The 18,610-nt window shown below is 40.0% G+C and overlaps 1 protein-coding gene across 2 annotated transcripts in view; it reads left to right on the top strand.

The window, feature by feature from the left end:
- eif4enif1 (eukaryotic translation initiation factor 4E nuclear import factor 1) overlaps nucleotides 1-16,717 on the top strand; it is a 42,748-nt gene extending 26,031 nt beyond the window's left edge. The window contains exons 8-18 of one of the 2 annotated variants that reach the window (XM_033043479.1): nucleotides 523-661; nucleotides 1,949-2,137; nucleotides 2,839-3,074; nucleotides 5,062-5,233; nucleotides 5,878-5,957; nucleotides 6,984-7,132; nucleotides 7,671-7,758; nucleotides 8,812-8,938; nucleotides 10,400-10,747; nucleotides 12,310-12,492; nucleotides 15,395-16,717. In XM_033043479.1, the coding sequence (XP_032899370.1) occupies nucleotides 523-661; nucleotides 1,949-2,137; nucleotides 2,839-3,074; nucleotides 5,062-5,233; nucleotides 5,878-5,957; nucleotides 6,984-7,132; nucleotides 7,671-7,758; nucleotides 8,812-8,938; nucleotides 10,400-10,747; nucleotides 12,310-12,492; nucleotides 15,395-15,600 (1,917 nt within the window). In that variant the 3' untranslated portion in view covers nucleotides 15,601-16,717. The remainder of the gene's footprint in view (nucleotides 1-522; nucleotides 662-1,948; nucleotides 2,138-2,838; nucleotides 3,075-5,061; nucleotides 5,234-5,877; nucleotides 5,958-6,983; nucleotides 7,133-7,670; nucleotides 7,759-8,811; nucleotides 8,939-10,399; nucleotides 10,748-12,309; nucleotides 12,493-15,394) is intronic. The other variant, XM_033043480.1, reaches the window with a different exon arrangement.
- The last annotated feature ends 1,893 nt before the right edge of the window (nucleotides 16,718-18,610 follow it).

Genomic DNA, 18,610 nt, shown 5'->3' with positions numbered 1-18,610 from the left:
TTTTAGTTTTGTGGCATGTCAAAACTAAGTGTTCACAAACCTTCAAGTTTGAATAAATGGACCAAGATAGTTGCTTTGTTTGGGATGGTTAAATCTGTACAGCTGTTGTATAAGTGCTACCAATACATCCATGCTAATGTTACAGGACAAGCAGGAACCCTCCAATAATCTCTTGGAAACGATAACTCTGAATATTTAGTACTTGACTGATTTGTTGAAATATCATTCACAAATACAAGAATAAAAATTAGGAATGCCAATATCAACTATGTACTTGTTATGCCCATCACTAATGTGTAGTTATGATTATTTGGGGACGGGTGATTTTATTTTTTGCCCTATTATGGAAAGCAACCAAGCAGCGAGGTGGAGATGCAGTCAGCAGCCTCATTTACCGTTGGGGAAATTCAAAATTTAGCGCCAAAGGGCTGTGTAATGACGTAAGTTCAAAATTCTTCTATGTCACTTCCTCATTACATTTGGCCTGTTTGTGGCATTAATTTAGATTTTTCTTTTAACTAGATGATTGAAGAAGTGCTTGGTGAAGGATCTGTGTCATCTAGCCGGTTCAGTCAATGGTTCTCGAGTAACTTGAGTAGACCAGGTAGTCGTTCAAGTAGCCTGCGATCTACTCCACATGAAGAACTCGAGAGACTTGCTGGCAAGTGTCTTTATTTGTGGATGTGTTTTAGTTTGCTCTCCATATTAAACGATGCAAATATGGTTGTTTTCTTCCTATAACCCACTGTTCAACAATGAATTCCTTTGGAGGATAGAGCTGAGATTTTTTTTTAAATCTTGGATAATATAGAACTGTAAAACATAAATTTAAATTTAATCAATGATATTGGAATAAGCAGCACACGTTTCAGCATAGGATTTGGGGTAATGCATGAAGTAGAGTGAAATTCGAGTAATGCTTTTGAGTAGCCTAAAACGGAGTAACAAAGCCAAAGCAAATAGGCCCATTACTTGAAATATAATTAAAGTATTGAGGATATTGCTAAGATTCGAGGGGCTGAGCTATGGAGGAGGGGAATGGGTGACGTTTCGGATCGAGACCTTTCTTCATCTGAAGAAGGATCTCGACCCAAAAGTCACCCATTCCTCTCCAGAGATGCTGCCAGTCCCGCTGAGTTACTCCATCTTTTTGTGTCTATGTACTTGTGAATTCTGTGGCATAAATCCAGTAACCCAGTTCTAATGAGCAAACAGTCAAAAATACTAATAACTAGTATTGCAAATACTTTGGTTTAGCATCTCATAAATTAATGTTAACATTTTTAAAAAGAGAACAAATTGGAAATCCAAAACCAACAAATTGCAGGAAAGGCTCAGTAGGTCCAGCAGCATCCACAGAGAGAGTCAATTCTGTGTCTGCAACCTTGTGTCAGAAGAGACTTTCCCCCTTGCTGGTTTAAACTGAAGATAGACACAAAAAGCTGGAATAACTCAGTACGACAGGCAGCATCTCTGGAGAGAAGGAATGGGTGACGTTTCAGATCAAAACGACTCAAAACGTCACCCATTCCTTCTCTCCAGAGATGCTGCCCGTCCTGCTGAGTTACTCCTGCTTTTTATGTCTATCTTCGGTTTAAACTAGCATCTGCAGTTCCTTCCTACATATTCATAACTACATAGTGGGAGAATGTCTTGGCACAACAGCAAATTGCATAACAAAAGTGGTATAGATTAGCATGGCTTCCTTATGGTAAGCTGCATCTATCTGTAGATGTCTGGATCGTAGTTCTTGATCCTGACTGTACAAATATTGGTGTTTAGAAATGGTGCTTATGGGTAACTTGCTCCTACACACACCAACACTTGACTATCTCAACCTGACAATGCAGTACCTCCAAATAGTATTGAATAAACTAACTTGTATTTTAAGCTGTTAATGTTGAAGTCCTGAATATGTTTACTAAATCTAACATGTTTTTGGGCTCAGGTTTGGAGCAGAGGATCCCAACTCCTGTTACGCAGCTTGGAAACTATTTTGCTCCCATTCAATCACGAGACGATAATAAGGATATTAATAAAAAGGTTGATATTTTAGAAATACTGCGGAAAGCAAATGTGGATGTGAAACCACTGCTGTCCAGTCTCACCGCCAACAAGGAGAAACTAAAGGAGAGTTGTATGTGTCTTATTTCTACATATTCACTGAACTGAATTATATGTTATTTAATGCCGTCTTGAAGGCTTTTTTTTTCAGTAACTGCTCTACATGCAGTTTGGTAGTTTATAAATTTGGCAGGTTAATTAGCCACTCTAAACTACCCTAGTATGTAGGCAAATTGGAGAATATGAGTTGATGGAAATGTGGGTAGGATACAAATTTTGTGTTTGAAGGTCGGTACAAGCCACAAGGCTAAAGGGTCTGTTTTCATACTATCTGACTGACTCTGGTTTGTAAGTAGCTATTAGCCATGTTATCATCTCTTTGATTGCATGAGCGTCTTGTACATGGATACATATAGTTAATTTAGTGCTTGTCAGTCGGCAGTATCAGTAATAATGAAGCTACTGTCAAAGGGATTTAATAACACTTAAAGGTGTTTGTTCCGGTTTTACCTGCACCCACAACTGTTTCAAGTAGCTATCTACATTTCACCAACCAAAATGTTTCATTTATCATAAAGCTCATTGATATATCCACATTTTAGTCGTATAAACAAACATATCACAAAGATTCAGTGCATGTTTGAAGTTCTTTGAGTTAGAAAATCAAAAAGTGCATCAATTGCCCAGTTTGTAACTGGGTTGTCTAAATTGCTACAATTATTAATGGGTTGTTTCCAGATACAGTATAAATATATTTTGTTCTCTGCTTTGCAGCTCAGACTGGAGTGGTTTTGTCTGTCGAAGAGGTGGAAGCAGAACTGAAAGGTCTCAAAATGGAATCCGAGAGAAAACTTGCCACCCCTTTCATGGTGGAACATCTGGAACAGACTTTAACTGCATCATCTGGTCCTAAACACATACAAAAAAAAGACACTGATATGACTGCTTTCAATAAACTAGTTAACAGTATGAAGGCAAGTGGAACCTTGCCTTCACAGTCAAAACCCACTGTAAGTAGAAATTTGACTGCAGATTCAAGTCATAGACTTGAGCACTGTCTTCATAATGGTTTGTGTATTTTCTAGTTAGTGCTTAGTGATGGGCATAATGACTAATAATATATTGAAAATTGATGTAAAAGTTTAATGTCCAAAAATGTGCAAGCCCTGACTTTGGGCTAGGTCATCTCTTTTAAATTAAGTTCCTGTCTGTCTCATAACCTGGCATTCTCACAGGTCTTGTTTGGTATTTGATCTGATGCTTGCTTTGTGTTGGAAAAATTGAGCAACATTATGTAATGTATTAATCAAATGCATTCTTATCTATCCTTTTAACTAGAGCATAAGTAACCCAACAGGAAATGCAATCTTTTCATTTGGAAACTTTTGAAAACAAATTACACAGAAGCAGTTTTCCTATGGCCCACCTGATGTATTCATTCAAGATGTGAATTTCTTCGGAAAGCTTACTATTAATTTGCTCTTGCTAGTTGTTCCCTGCACGGTTGGGGACAATTGTAGCTTTATTTTATACGTAATTTGGATAAGTGACCTTAATGTTTTTGCTCTGTACCCAAAGATGTGTGGGTGCTAGTTTAATTGGCTGTGGTTACTTGACCCTATAATGTAAATGAGGTGGATGGGAATGATTTAAAAAATAAAATAGAATGGATTGAAAGTTGGCATGGACGGCATGGTCTGAAGGCTTTCATGCTGTATGACTAATAGTCCCTGCCATGCTATAAATATGTCCTCTAGAAAGACATTTCATAAGTGTTCAATGAATTTGCTTAAGACTTCGTAAACCTTTAACATCAAGTTCCTTTAAACCAAACACATTCGAGTTTTCTCTCCTAATTGCTTCAGATCCTGCCTGTATGTGCCCCTCTTTAGTATCTGTCTTCCACCAATAGGACTGCATAAATTCCAATAGAATCAGTGCACATTGAGAATTAATTGTTCCAAAGTGGAACTTGTCTCACTTGCTAATGCATATCATGACTAGTGCAACTAATGTCTTGATCATAGAGGGCAATTTTTTAAATTTCATTGAATCCAACACTTGCAAGAATTGCATTTGAAATCGTAGGAGTATTTGCCAACCGAATTGGACAATGTTGAATATTCCTTTGACTTTTTTTGCTCAGTGCATACTTAGAGCCTCTTCTATTGGGTTGTATCAATTGTGATTTTACTTTATGCATTTTTTGTATTCATTTTCCATGAGACCTTTTAACATTAATCTGGTTTCTTGGTGAGGTGGAAGGGCAGCATATTGAGTTCTGACTGTCCTTGCTTTGCTTCCTAGGTAGACCCAAAATGCTGAAGTAAGACGGGCCGCATCTCTGGAGAGAAGGAATGTGTGGCGTTTCTGGTCCAGCATTTTGTGTCTACCTTCGATTTAAACCAACATCTGTAGTTCTTTCCTACACTGTTTCCTAGGTTATGGCAGCTAATGGCAATCTGACCAGAATATACTTTGAACCATGGTATTCAAAGTACTTAATATTGAGCTGGGGTGGGCTGAGAGGAGAATGATCCATTGATGATAAAATACAGTTGTATATCCAAAAGCAGGATGATGTCTGACTGGTATCATCAGTGGTAACGGTGTGTGGAAGGGCAAGTGAATTTGTTCTTCACACTTGTAATGCATGGCACCACTGAGCAATTTGCTGATTTAAAAAAAAAAAACAATTCTTCTTTTGCAGTACTTCAATGGGTTTTTTAATCAATTTGACTACCAAGTTCTGTCATGTTTTAACTTTGCCCAGAATGCTAAACCTTTGCCTTAAATTTGGGAAGTTACGTGCATGTATGTTTGGCCTGGGTTATAATAATTCTCAACTTTCACTGTGGCTACAACATTTTTGGGATCTGACTTCCAAAGTTGGTTCTTCACTTTTGGAAGCTTCAATGTTTGTTTTCTGTGGCCTTGGCTTAATTTTAAGCATTTTGTGATGTAACTGCTTGGTTCAAATTGTGAATTTTTGTACAGGAAATCCTACCACCCCCTGTAATGGGGCCTCCATCCCCAGATATTCTAGGTGACCTGCTTGGCAGCCAGAATCATCATATATCAGTCATAAATCAGCAAGGCCATTCATCCCCCATACCAACGTTCCAGCAGCCTTCTCCATCCGAGTTCTTCAGAGTCAAGTCTCCAATTGGTGAGCATAAAATCTGTGTCTGGTAAGATCAGTTGAATCTCGCTTGTGCTTCAGCATAACTAAAATGACAATCTGATAGACAAGGTCCTTTTAGTAGTATTCTGAATCTTTGTAGGCTTTATTTAACTTTTATATATCCATTCGAGCATGCAAATTCCCCAAATCTACTATTATTGCTTTTCACTTCCCATTTGCTGCATTCAAATTAATTAACAAGACTTGCCTGCTGTTCTAATCAGCACATCTACAATTAGCCAGATAACTAAATAAAAAGTTTTACTTTTAAAGGTGCCCACTGATAGGTGAGAAGTAGTCACTTCAGTGATTTTTTTTTTTAAAGCACTTGTAATTGTTATGATGTGGTGGCAAACCAAGCCTGGAAATAGCATAATTGGTCAATCATTTAGCACAAATATGAAGTGGAGTGAAGTTTGCCAAAAAAGCAATGTGCTCTGACAGAAGAAAGCTGTAGGCATCTATGCCTATTGCTCATTGGAAAGTGGTTTGGCTGCCTGAAGGCATTTTATAGATATGGATAAAACGTTTTTATCTATAAGTTCTTTTCAGTTGTTGTGGTAAAGATTGTTGGCACTACAGCTTCCCTCTGTCAGCCAGGTAAACTTGTCCCATTCTTCTCTCTGTAGGTTATGCCCAAAATTCTACCCACATTCAAGATCACTACCAAGGACTGCCATTGTCCAAAAATGTGTCTCCTATTACACGGGTAGGTTGAAATCTTGTGTCAAAAATAAAATTACTGCTTGTTTTCAATTGTTCAATATATTGCTGGAATATGGTAGATGTTTCTGAAGTATTTTCTCGTTTGTAATTTGATTCTGGAACAAAATGAAGTTGGTCATTTTTTTGTATTAATTGTGACTTATGGATGAAAATTTTTAGACTAATTCCAAGTACTAGTTGAACCACTTAAGGACAAAAGTTGTGACAAAGATTGGACATTGGGCAACAAGTTACTAACAAGCTAACTGAGAGACGAGTCCTGTTGCTTCACTTTGCATTTTGACCAGAGATGCTGCCTGTCCCGCTGAGTTACTCCAGCATTTTATGTCCATCTGGTGTCGATTGAGGATTGGTTAACGGGTATAGAGTAGTAAGTGCGAAAGATTAATTTTCAGCTTGAGAACTCTTGCTGGGATGAGCAACAGTCAACACATCAGGCACTCAAAATCCATATCATTGTCAAAGGTTAGACACTTGCAGTCTCTTTTCTGTAGTTGTGTGGTTGAGTCTCAGCTTGTGGAACTGTTGCCTCTGCTCCAGTGATCTGGGTTCAATCCAATCTGCCGTGATCTTTGCATGTTCTCTTGTGACTGTATTTTGTTTTCTTGGATGCTCAAGTTTCTGCCCACATTGTAATTTTTTTGCATATTGACAAGTTAATTGGCCCTTTTCCAATTTGCTCTCTGTTTACTTCAGTCATAGAATCTGGAGGAAGTGGATGGGAGGTGGGGAGAATAAAATGAGATTAGTATAGGTAGTGCTTGATTGGTGTGGATTTGATGCGATGAAGGGCTGCAGGACTGTAAAGCCACATGGATTGCTCCCCTCCGTTCATTTTATTGGATAACAAGGTAATACATTTAAACATTCGACAGAAAGCTGGAAAGCAGTGCAGGTTGTGAAGGATATACAGACTTTAAGTGGAAATAATTTGATAAATGGGTAAAGTCACAACAGATACAAATTGTTGTGAGTCAACAGCTACTACTGATTCTGTCCCTAATAATAGGCTAATAGTCCACCTCAACTGGATATGCGACACGGAACCATGGAACGTCTTCCCTTTGCCCAAGACCTACACATGCCTGGCGGAGATGTTTATCAACCTGGATATGGGAAAATACATCATGAACACAACAGGGGTGGCTATAGTGTCAGGTATGGATGTTAGAATGCAGCTGTGCTGAAGAAATAGAGAAAAATCAATAAATTGCACAATTGCAACTTTATTGTGATTTGCCAACTCGAGTTAGAATTTGTACAATTTAAATATGAAGACCTTTTAATATGTGGATTTTAAAGCTGCGGTATTTACAATAAATGTAGAAACGAGGAACTGCTGATGTTGGTTTACAAAAGACAGTACTGGAGTAACAACGGGTCTGGGATGCTGCTTGCCCGCTGAGTTACTCCAGCCCTGTTTTTATTTACAGTAAATGTACAGTTAACTTGAAGATTTTGCTAAATGGGTTTTTTTTGTATGTTGTTTACAACTCGGGGAAATCTATAGAAATTTCTGAAGGTAACAAAATTGAAGGACATTTTTTCAGAGCTTTGGAAGGAGCAGTGCAATGTAATTGGTAACTTTGAACACGATGCACGTTTCAATCCTATGTTCTATAATTCAGTGATCTACTTGATCTACTTTATGTATTCCTGACCTATTCCAAGTTCTCTAATAATCTCTCTGTTTTAGGCAGCAGCGAATTAGGTCACCTGGACCAGCCAGTCAGCACCGGTTGAATGCAGCATCACCGTCACAGGCCTCCTCGTTTACAAATATGGTAAGCGTTTTATCATTGTCTTCAAAGTGTAATTCAGGAATGGATGGAAGTGCATCGATGGATGAACTAGATCAGAAAAATGAGAACTGTTTATTGTAGAGATACAGGGTGGAAATAAGCCCTTCGGCGCACCATGTCCATGCCAACTATCTACAAACCTGCACATCTTTGGAATGTGGGAGGAAACCGGAGCACTCATAGGAAACCCATGTGGTAAGAGAGAGAGCGTGCAAACTCCATACAAACAGCATCCGTATTCGGGATTGAACCCAGGACTCTGGTGCTGTGGGCAGCAACTCTACCACTGTGCCGGGGGGGGGGGGAGAAAGTGGGGAGTGTGGAAAGTCCACTGAATTATTTTCTAAGATGGCAGACAGACAAAAACTGTATTGCTTTTGTCAAATTTGAGTTAAAATCCCATGCAGAACATTAGTGCACAAAAGTCGGATGTCTGACCGTGGCAATATTTTTGCCAAATCAGCGCAGTGGACTTTTCCACTGCTTCCAGCATTCGCTGTCAAATGAAGGATGTCAAATGAAGTACATCAAATGCAACATCTACCCTGACTAACCCAACGTTTAAGAAACAGTTAGACAGGTACATGGATAGGACGGGTTTGGAGGGATATGGACCAAACTCGGGCAAGTGGGACTAGTGTAGCTGGGACATGTTGGCCAGTGTGGACAAGTTGGGCCGAAGGGCCTGTTTCCACACTGTATCTCTATGACTAAGCCAAAGAATTTGGACCAAACCAGAGAAACTTGGATTGAGAGTCCGACGTGGTTATAACCGAGACTACGTTAATGTTTGGTGACAGAGGCCAGGAAAGAGTGTCAGTTTATGGCATGTACAAGATGAACAGTAACAAATGTATGGCAATATCCATGGAAGGAAATGGACACATGGCATTTTGGGTCACAGCCCTTCAACTCTGAAAGTGTACAAACTCAAAGTGCTCTCTGTCCACAGATGTTGCCTGGCCTGGTGATTTCCTGCAGCCAAATATTTCCAGGTAGTAATTCTCCATGTTTTTCCTCTTTCCCCACATGAAGCTTTCTCCATCGTTCACTCCTACCTCAGTCATTCGAAAGATGTTTGAAAGCAAGGATAAGTCTAAAGATGGGAAAGAGAGCCATCCAGTGAAAGACTTTGTGGAGGATGGACATGGCCTCATTGAAGGTATAGTTGGCATGATTATTTGCCATTATCAATTAATTTTATAATAATCTTTGTCCTAACCACAATTTCCAGAAAGCAAACTGAAGAAGTGGAAACTCCAGTTAGTGAACTTTCTGATGCACGTTATTAGGTTGCTTGCAAGTAATCTTTACGCTGCCAAAGTCACTACATACTAACATTGCTTCACTTGTACACAAAATTGCTGGAGGAACTCAGCGGGTGCAGCAGCATCTATGGAGCGAAGGAAATAGGCGACGTTTCGGGCCGAAACCCTTCTTCAGACTTGTGTTGTATTGCATTTGGGAAAACATTTCATATCTAAGCAAAACTATAATTGAGGATTTTGAATGAATTTCATGGAGATGTAGATTCCAGTTGGTGAAATGGGAGGTGGGCAGCAGATGAAGGTGTGACTGTCTCATTATTTTTGTATAATTCTCAGGTTGTCCCCCTGCCTCCAACGCTGCAGCAAAAATATCCATGTTTGTCCAACCTCTTGTAGATAGTGCACTCAATTCAAGGCAACGTCCTGGTGAACCTCTGCACCCTCTCCCAAATCTTCCACATTTTTCCTGTATGCAGCAACTGGAATGGTACACAATGTTGCAAATGTGACCTAACTAAAGTTTTACGCAGCATGACTTTCTGATTTTTGTACTCTATTCCATGACCACCAGCACACATGCCATATGCCCCTTTACTACCCTATACTCTTTTGTTGAGGCTTTCAGAGTGCTCTGGACTTCCACTCAAAGATCCATGCACAGTGCCCTCCATAATGTTTGGGGCAAAGACTCGTAATTTATTTATTTGCGCCTCCACAATTTAAGATTTGCAATAGAAAAAAAATCACATGTGGTTAAAGTGCACCTTGTCAGATTTTAATAAAGGTCATTTTTATACATTTTCACATGATACTGCTGTGTCCCAAACATTATGGTGCCCTGAAATGGTACCATGTATAAATACTGCTGTGATTTCTACATGGTGAAACCAAAATGTATAAAAATAGCTTTTATTAAAATCTGACAATGTGCACTTTAACCACATGTGATTTAAATTTTTTTTTTTTTTAAATCTATTACAAATCACAAATTGTGGAGTACAGAGACAAATAAATAAATGATGGTTCTTTGTCCCAAACATTATGGAGGGCACTGTAGATAGTAGATGAATAAACTATTTCTATTGGCACAAGGCACATGAACCAAAATTGACATTGAACGTTTCTGTATACCCATACTCAAGATGTGGAACACAGTGCCAAGTATGTTGTGGAAATTGATTCAATACTGATGGTCAAACGGATTGGTGTCCAGAGTAAAGAATTTGCTGGGTGCCTTATGGACTGAGTAGGCAGCTTCCATGCTGTAACTGTTCTGTGACTTGGTCATGTATAATGTAGAAACCCAAAGAAATATCTGCAATGTTAAATTGTAAACTTCATCTTTGCATTTGCAGGCCATTTGTCACCTGGTTCTCAACAGGAAAACTCAAACAGAGGGACATCTCCCATTGGAGGGACAAGGTCAACATATCATAGATCTGCATGTACAACTCCTCAGTTAAACCAGATGCGATTCACTAAAGACCAAGACTATAGACCCAGGTCCACAGGAAGGAAAACTCCCTCGGGGGCCTCTCCTGTTCCCGGGTCTTCCTTTCCTCGACCTATTTGCCCTCTATCCCTTGTGTCACATGTACCCCTTGTGCGTCAGTCGCCCCCTCACTTGCCTCCAGGGGTAGTTCAGAGGATGCTGGCACAAGGCATTACACCTCAGCAGCTACAACCAGCATTGCTTCATGCAGGTGAGTGCAGAGCACTTTAATATTTTAACCCGGGAACATGGCTATAGTTTTAAGTTTAAGAGGGAGTATTTTGTCTTTTCCTTTCATCCTTACCAAAGATGGAGATTTTTTTTAAATGATCTTGAATTGGTTTCTGATAGAAGCAGGTTGGCTCTGTACCTGTTATGTGTTGAAGTAAATACTTTCTATGAATCTAAAAGGAAGTCATCCGATTGACCCAAATGTAAACCAGAAGGTGAACCCTTCCTAACTCCATCAAAAGACAGTGCTGGAGTAACTCAGCAGGTCGGGCAGAATCTCTGTTTAGTTTATCATCTGTAGTGAAGTACAGTAATAAGTTTTTGTTTGCATGTTATCCTTTTTTCTGCCCATCAACCCAACCCTGATTTTCCTGCAACAGAGGCAATTTCCAGTTAACAATTTACCAGCACATATTTTGAGATGTGGGAGGAAACCATTGTGCCCAAGAAAATCCATGTGCCCAAGAAAATCCATGTAGTCGGAAGCTGCATTTTAATTTAATCTCATAGCTGGGGCACTCTAAGTGCAAGCATGTTTGTGCTTTGCAACAATTAAAATCTAACCAGTACCTTGCCACTGGCTCTTTCTATCAGGTTCTTTAGAAGTACATAGTTTGGTGAATAGCTGTAGGATGCAGCTGGAATGGACTTTATACTAACTTCATTTAAGATTATGAAAAAACTTTGCACACAACTTTGCTTTCTACCTCTTTTAGAAAAGTTAATGACTTGGCCGAATTTACTGTGTCAGTACAGTTGTGTAGTTTTGTCTGCAGTTTGACATTGCATGTCACAGGATAAGATGTCTAACTACATAACTGTCAGAATTTGAGTAAGGATGCATTTCAAAAAGATTGCTCTTGTGTACCTTTCACAACCTCTGAACATGTTGTGCAGTTACCAAATAATTGTATTATGCTGGGGCTTCCAACAGCACTGCTTTCCCGCAATAGGGTATGGAACTGCCAATCAAGATTTTGCTCTCACTTCAGAAGCAAAGCCATTGATTTCTGACTTGGGAGAATGCTGTCACAGCATCAAAGCTGACAGCATGACTTATCTGACCACAAGCTAGGAGGTGTCCCTCAAAGGCGGGGGGAAAAGTCACACTAGCATACAGAAATAAGAAGCTGAGCACGACTGCAGAGCATGTTGATCCTTGGTGCATGAGTTGCTACTGTTTTCTGTTCTTAAAATTTGTGCTGTAATTCTCAGAACTGGCCCTCTCAGAATATTCAGGGTTCCTTGCTATTTGGGGATTGGTTTGACTACTTTGGAGTGTGGAAGATCAGTTTTAAAAAACTTTTTTTAATAATTGCATTTTAATTTGTCCATTAATCCAAAACTGTACTTTTTAAGATGGTGAATGATTAGTCAACATATAAAGGACTAACCTTCAGAATGCTGCTTATTATTTCCGCTTTTGTAAAATATTATGGAAAAGACCCTTGTTTCCGGTATATCGTGCTCTATACAAGGACTGCAAACGGCTCAGAAATATACAGTCTGTAAACTATTTGTCTCTTGAATTTTCTGTGGCAGGTATGTTTCAGTCAGGCATGGATCTGTCACATCTGCAGACCCTCCCTCCAACTCTCCTTGGGCAGACTTTCTATCCTCTTCCAGCAAGTGGACTCCCTTTGTTGAACCCTCGAGCTGCAATCTCTGCAGTACAGATTCAGGCATCTGGAACACCTCTACAACACCTGGCCATGATAAGACAAGGTAATATTCAATTTGCATTTGACAAATCTTTCAAATGTTAAAATCAATCGTATTATCAGCAAATTCGGCTTTTTTCCCCCGATGCTGATGGAAGCTTATGACTTGGCAGGAAGGCTAATATTGGTTCAGTTTTATTGTGGTATATGACAACTTGCCTGTCCACTGAGGAAGGTGGGGAAAGTAGTAATTACTATTGGCTACTAATCCAGAATCCTGTACCTTTGACCCAGACGAGTTTGAATTTGACAAAAGTGGCATGTTATTTAAATTCAAGTAATTCATACCATTTTGAGCTGAAGCTCTGGTGCTGGTGAAGCTATTCTGCAACAACTGATCTGGTGCATCAGAAATTGAGGAGAGACCGGAGAGAAGTATGTAAAATTGAAGTATTTGTTGGTAGACTATTAATCTTTTTCTCAGGATGGAAATGTCAGACTAGAGAGCATAGCTTTAAGCTGAGAGGGCCAATGTTTGAAAAATGTGCAGGCAAGTTTGTTACACTGAGTGGTGGGTACTGAAACATACTGCTGTTTGGAGGCAGATATGATTGTGGTATTTGAGGCTTTTAGATGGGTATGGAGGGATATGGATCATGTGCAGACTGAAGATTTGTTTTTAACTAGGCATATGTTCACCACAGACATTGTGGGCAGAAGGTTTTGTTCTTGTGCTACACTGTTCTATGGTGCACTAATCTTAACAATATTTACCGTGCATAGTAGGTTGGGCCTTTGATCCAAAAAAGTGTTCAGTGGTTCAATGGTTCTTTATGGTTCAATGGATTCTTTAACTGCCTCAATTCAGAGGTAATTGAGTGAAGATGAAATAAATGCTGATAGTCACGATACAGGAACAATTTAAAAGCATACATCCATTTCTTATGGACTGCAATGAAGACTCCTGCAATGCATGTTAAAGATTGGTTGTGCTCGGCTCCAGTTGTCAAATCCACATTCAGCATCAAACATAGTCATAAAGTGTGGAAATGGGCCCAACTTTCCCATGCTGACTAACGTGCTCCATCTATACTAGTCACCCATGCCTGCATTTGGCCCATATCCTTCTAGCCCCATCCTATCCATGTACCTGGACTACCTGCCTCAACTACCTGCTTTGGCAGCTTGTTCCATATGCCCACTGCCCTTTTTTTTTTTAATGACCTATCTGGGTGAGGGGAGAAAGATTTAATAGGAACCTATCTATTCCCCTCGTGATCTTGCACATCTCTATAAAATCGCCCCTTTTCCTCCTCGGCTCCAAGAAGTAGTCCTAGCCTACCTATAGCTCCCGCCCTCTAGTCCTGGCAACATCCTCAATCTTCTCTGCACCCTTTCCGCATTAACAACATTTTGATCTTTATCAAATTGCTGTTTAGAGTCAGTAAAAACATTTTAACAGCTGTTGACTATTCCACAATTTGTAATTCTGGAAATTTGGAGGCAAGAGTACTAAACTGTGGAGTAGTGAATGGCATTATGCGCCATGGAAGGTGACCGCAGAGCATTAGTTAGAATGGAGAATAAGACGCTGCTCAAAAATGTTATGGTTGTGAAGACGTGAACCAAAGTGTGAGGGTTTTGACCAATGGAATTGGGAACAGCTGTTTGCAGTTTTGGCTGCAGTAGACTGTAGCTTCAGAACCAGTTATGTAAGCAGCTGTTCTGTAATCATCATCAAATCCCTCCTCGAACAGTGACAACTTCCACCTCAACTCAAAGTATAGTCCTAGGAGTGATCTACAGACTCTGCCACTGATTAGCTGGAGTATCAGCTACTTTTGTTTTTGGATTGCCTTTGAGGAACTAGGAACTCCATTATAACTCATCACAAACCGGGATTTAATGCTATTTTGATTCTGTTGTCAGCCACAGAGAGTAGCTTGCTGCGTGCTATTTTGTGCAGTTAGATGGAGGATGTTGAGTACCTGGTCAATGGCTTGAGATTGAGAAGATGGTACACCAATGTTGAGATTGTCCATGTCTCAAGCATACGGGAAGGTGGGACCGGAAGAAATAAGCTTTGTGTTGGTTTTAAGTTCTTGATCTTTAAACGTGCCATGGTTGTAAACTGAGCTGGCAATTGAATTATTGGAATCCACCCAATCAAGGGAAATTTGCACAGCTGAATCCTGTCCATATGAAAAGGATACATGATAGAGCAGCACTTTATGTTGAGGTCTCGATGATCAACCTCCAACAGCCATTTTGCTTTATGCAAAGCAGTACTTCTAGAGCTTTTTCCCCTTAATTTCTCTTGACCTAAGTGTTGCCAATGCTCTGCCACACACAAGCTGCCTTGCTCTCAGGGAGAGCACTCCCACTTCCGAATTCAGTTTAGATCCAGTTTGAGACAAAGGCTGAAATTGGGAACAGCAGCCCTTGTATCTCTTCCTTTCCTCCCACCCGACTTGACAAAATTGAAAAGCAAATGGGAACTGGACCGGGAGCTCCATGAGCAAAGTCTGTGGCCCAACTATTGTCAGTGACTGCTTTAACATTCTATCATAATTGGATAATTTGCTTATTGTGCTGTTCAATTCCATTTTCAACTTAGTTATGCAATGGAGCCCAGACAAATCCCCACAGTGCCAACCAATGTCTCCACAATTCTAACTACCCCTATCCATGACATCAGTGACATTGCCATTTTTATGTCCTCGATAACAGTATCCTAGATGGGTTTGCAGGAGAGACTCCTTGGTTCCTTATGTCAACAAAGGGATCAGTTGTGAAATGTGTGCCTCTAACAATTGGGTCTTCTATGATGGGTCATTGTTCCTGACATCCACAACTATTCCACCAGCCGCAAGATACGGGCATGAATACTCTACACTTACCTGGATGAGTATCTATGGCTCTTGGGTTTGATGCATTTTACATCAAATATTTTTCCTTTATCTCAGTGCTGCAGTCACCAAGTACAAGTGGCCAAGGACCTGGAGCCCACCTACATCTGAACCAGCAGAATTCCACACTGCAGCCCCTCCATCAGAGAAGTGGATCTCCTGTCAATCTCTCGAAGTGGTTCGGCAGTGATGTCCTTCAACAGCCATTGCCCTCTATGCCCAGCAAGGTGATCAGTGTGGATGAACTTGAACTCCATCAGTAGAAGTGTGACAATATAAAATATTTGCAAAGATGGTACAGTTTAAAGAATGAGCTGCTGGAATCAAAGTACATGGGGATGGCCCTGAGGGTGGATTTGTTTGTTACCCAGTGTTTCCTGATCCCTTGACTGGGGGAAAAAGCTACTTGGCAGTACAACAAAATCCTAACAGTCAGATAGGTGGAGAAAGTTAATCTGTGGCAAATGCTCATCTTGAACATTGGATACTTTTAAGAATCCAGTGAGAGCAGCAAAAAGTGGGTTTTGAGGGGTTTTACAAATGTAGGCCACCTGGAGAATTGTATAGATCTTGTGTACAGAAACTTGTGTAAAATAACACTGCTCACATCTGTACATATATGCAGTGGCTAACTGTACATAAAACTGCGGGAACGATGAATGCAACGACTTGTACACCAGTTTTGCTGACATTTTGTAGGTTTTTTTTGTGGAATTTGGCAGCATGAATATTTTTATTTCATATGCACTACATGGTTCCTGAGCAGGCCTGTGAATAGTGACCAGTAGGTAGTAATTAAGCAGGCAACTCTGTACTGGGAATGTCGTGTATATACTAGATTTGATTTAATGCTGGGAGCAAGAAATAGCAGAAAACACAAAACGTTTTGTTTGGAAAAACTAGGTCAAATTGGATCCAGTTTATTGCTATTAAGCTGGGAACCAAGTCTTCAATGTGAAGTCATCCCTACTCGCTGACCCTGAAGACCACAAGGACTGCTTGGATTGGATGGGGATAGGGGAGATGGGCTTGAATTTGGTAACTTTCTTTTTGCAAAAGGTTGGTTGAGTGCTTTGGAGTTGTAAATTTGCTTACCAGTTTGACGTGAAGGCCCCCATTACCCGTACAGATGAGATGTTGCCTCCAGTGTTCAGGAAGTAGTGTTTTTTGTGCCTTTTATTTTGGTTCTGTGGCTAAAATGCTATCTTTACTCCTCCACCTCCCAAACACAATTTAATGTACTGTCCCTTCACCACACTGTAAAGCTCTGCTTTGCATTGTTCAGTAATGTGATCCATGTCTGCTGGAATTTGTTGTTTTAGGGAAGGGAAAAGCACAAAGGTGATTTTCAAAATGATAATAAAATATCAATTCAATGTTTAAGTGTCTTCCAATTAATCTAAGTTGATGTTTTTCCCAAATTGCAATACACCTTTTAATTTTGAATTTTGTCAGTGCTTTGGAAAGATTGGTCCCAAGCCAAGGCAAAATATCGACGTGCCAACTACAAAAGCTGATGCAAATACCTCCATGTTTAAACAAGTGGCTGTGTAAATGTGCTGCACATATGGGATCTGATATTGGGACATCAATCGTGAAGAATGACAAACTTTCATCAAGATAGTATCTTCAGCATCCTGCACTTTTAACTAGTAATTACTAATGTCAATAGGGAGTCCACTATGCTGAGCAGTGTTACAATGAGGCAGCTGTGGTTCAAACTGCCCAAAACCTGAGTGACAGTAGACACAAAAAAACTGGAGTAACTCAGCGGGGCAGGCAGCATCTCTGGAGAGAAGGAATGGGTGATGTTTCTGGTCGAGACCCTTCTTCAGACTTGTGAGAATGTTTTTCTTAATAGTGCCACAAGTGGTCACATTAAACTGAGGGCAGGAAGTTGGGGCATTAATATTTTTTTAATGGTACAGTAACCCAGTACTGCACTAGTATAGTTTAAGCTCTACATTCAGAGCTTAACTGTATTCTGATTTAGGTATTACTATTTAAAGATCTACATCTTACAGGGATGTGTTTCCCTTGAGACTCGAAGCTTTGTTGAGCTGATCTCAGTGGTACTTAACAATACAATAACTTGTCAGACCTGTTACTAATAATATTACACTAGATATATTACAGATTAGTTTCCTGCTTTTTCTTTGCAGTCCTTCTTAAATACAGGCACAACGTTAACCATCCTCCAGTCGCCCAACACCTTGCCCATGTCTAACGATGATTCATTTTTCTCAGCCAGGATCCCTGTAATTTCCATGGAAAGGAACTGCAGATGCTGGTTTAAACCAAAGATAGATAGAAAACGCTGGAGCAACTCCAGCAAAATGCTGGAGACCCTTCAGATTAGAGTTAGGGGAAACATTTCTCTTTCCTCTGACTCTAGTGTGAAAAAGGGTCTCGACCCAAAACAATAGATAGAGTTAGAGCGCTAGGGGCTAGTGGAATCAAGGGATATGGGAAGAAGGCAGGCACGGTTTATTGATTGGGGACGATCAGCCATGATTGCAATGAATGGCGGTGCTGGCTTGAAGGGCTGAATGGCCTCCTCCTGCACCTATTTTCTATGTCTTTATCACCCATTCCTTCTCTCCAGAGATGTTTTCCTGCTGAGTTATTCCAGCATTTTGTGCCTATTTCCTGCAATTTCTTCTCTTCTCAGTGTTCTTGATTTCCATTAACTTCCATGTTCCTTAGTCTTCATGCCTTTCTCCCGTTAAATCAGGAGAAATATTTGTTGAGAACCTTTCCCATCTTCTGTGGCATTACAAGGAGATTACTACTTTGGTTTCTGAGGGGCCCTATTCTCACTCTAGTCAATATTTTCCTTTTCCCTTAATAGGCTAATAAAATCTCTTTAGATTCTTCTTAATCTTATCTGCCAATGGTATCTCCTGCCTTTTTGTCCTCCTGATTTCCTGAAATATGCTGCTCAATCCCCTATCCTTCCCCATGGATACACAATCCCAGGTGTCCATATCTAAACCATGCTTCCTTTTTCCTGACCAGGAGCTCAATTTCTCTCATCATCCATAGTTCCTTACCTGACTTCAGTTTAGTTTATTTTCACGTGTACTGAGGTACAGTGAAAAGCAACCTACTCCAAATCAACTTTTGCAAGTTCCTGTCTAATACCACCAAAGTTAGCCTTGTCCCAATATAGAATTTTAAGTTGTGTAGCAGCCCTGTCCTTATACATAACTATTTTATAGCGAATTGTTCTCCAAAGCCATCAATTCCCTGATCTTTAGAAATAGTCCACTT

Source organism: Amblyraja radiata, chromosome 25, assembly GCF_010909765.2.
Source record: "Amblyraja radiata isolate CabotCenter1 chromosome 25, sAmbRad1.1.pri, whole genome shotgun sequence".
Taxonomy (NCBI): Eukaryota; Metazoa; Chordata; class Chondrichthyes; order Rajiformes; family Rajidae; genus Amblyraja; species Amblyraja radiata.
This window is presented reverse-complemented; position numbering and strand designations above follow the sequence as displayed.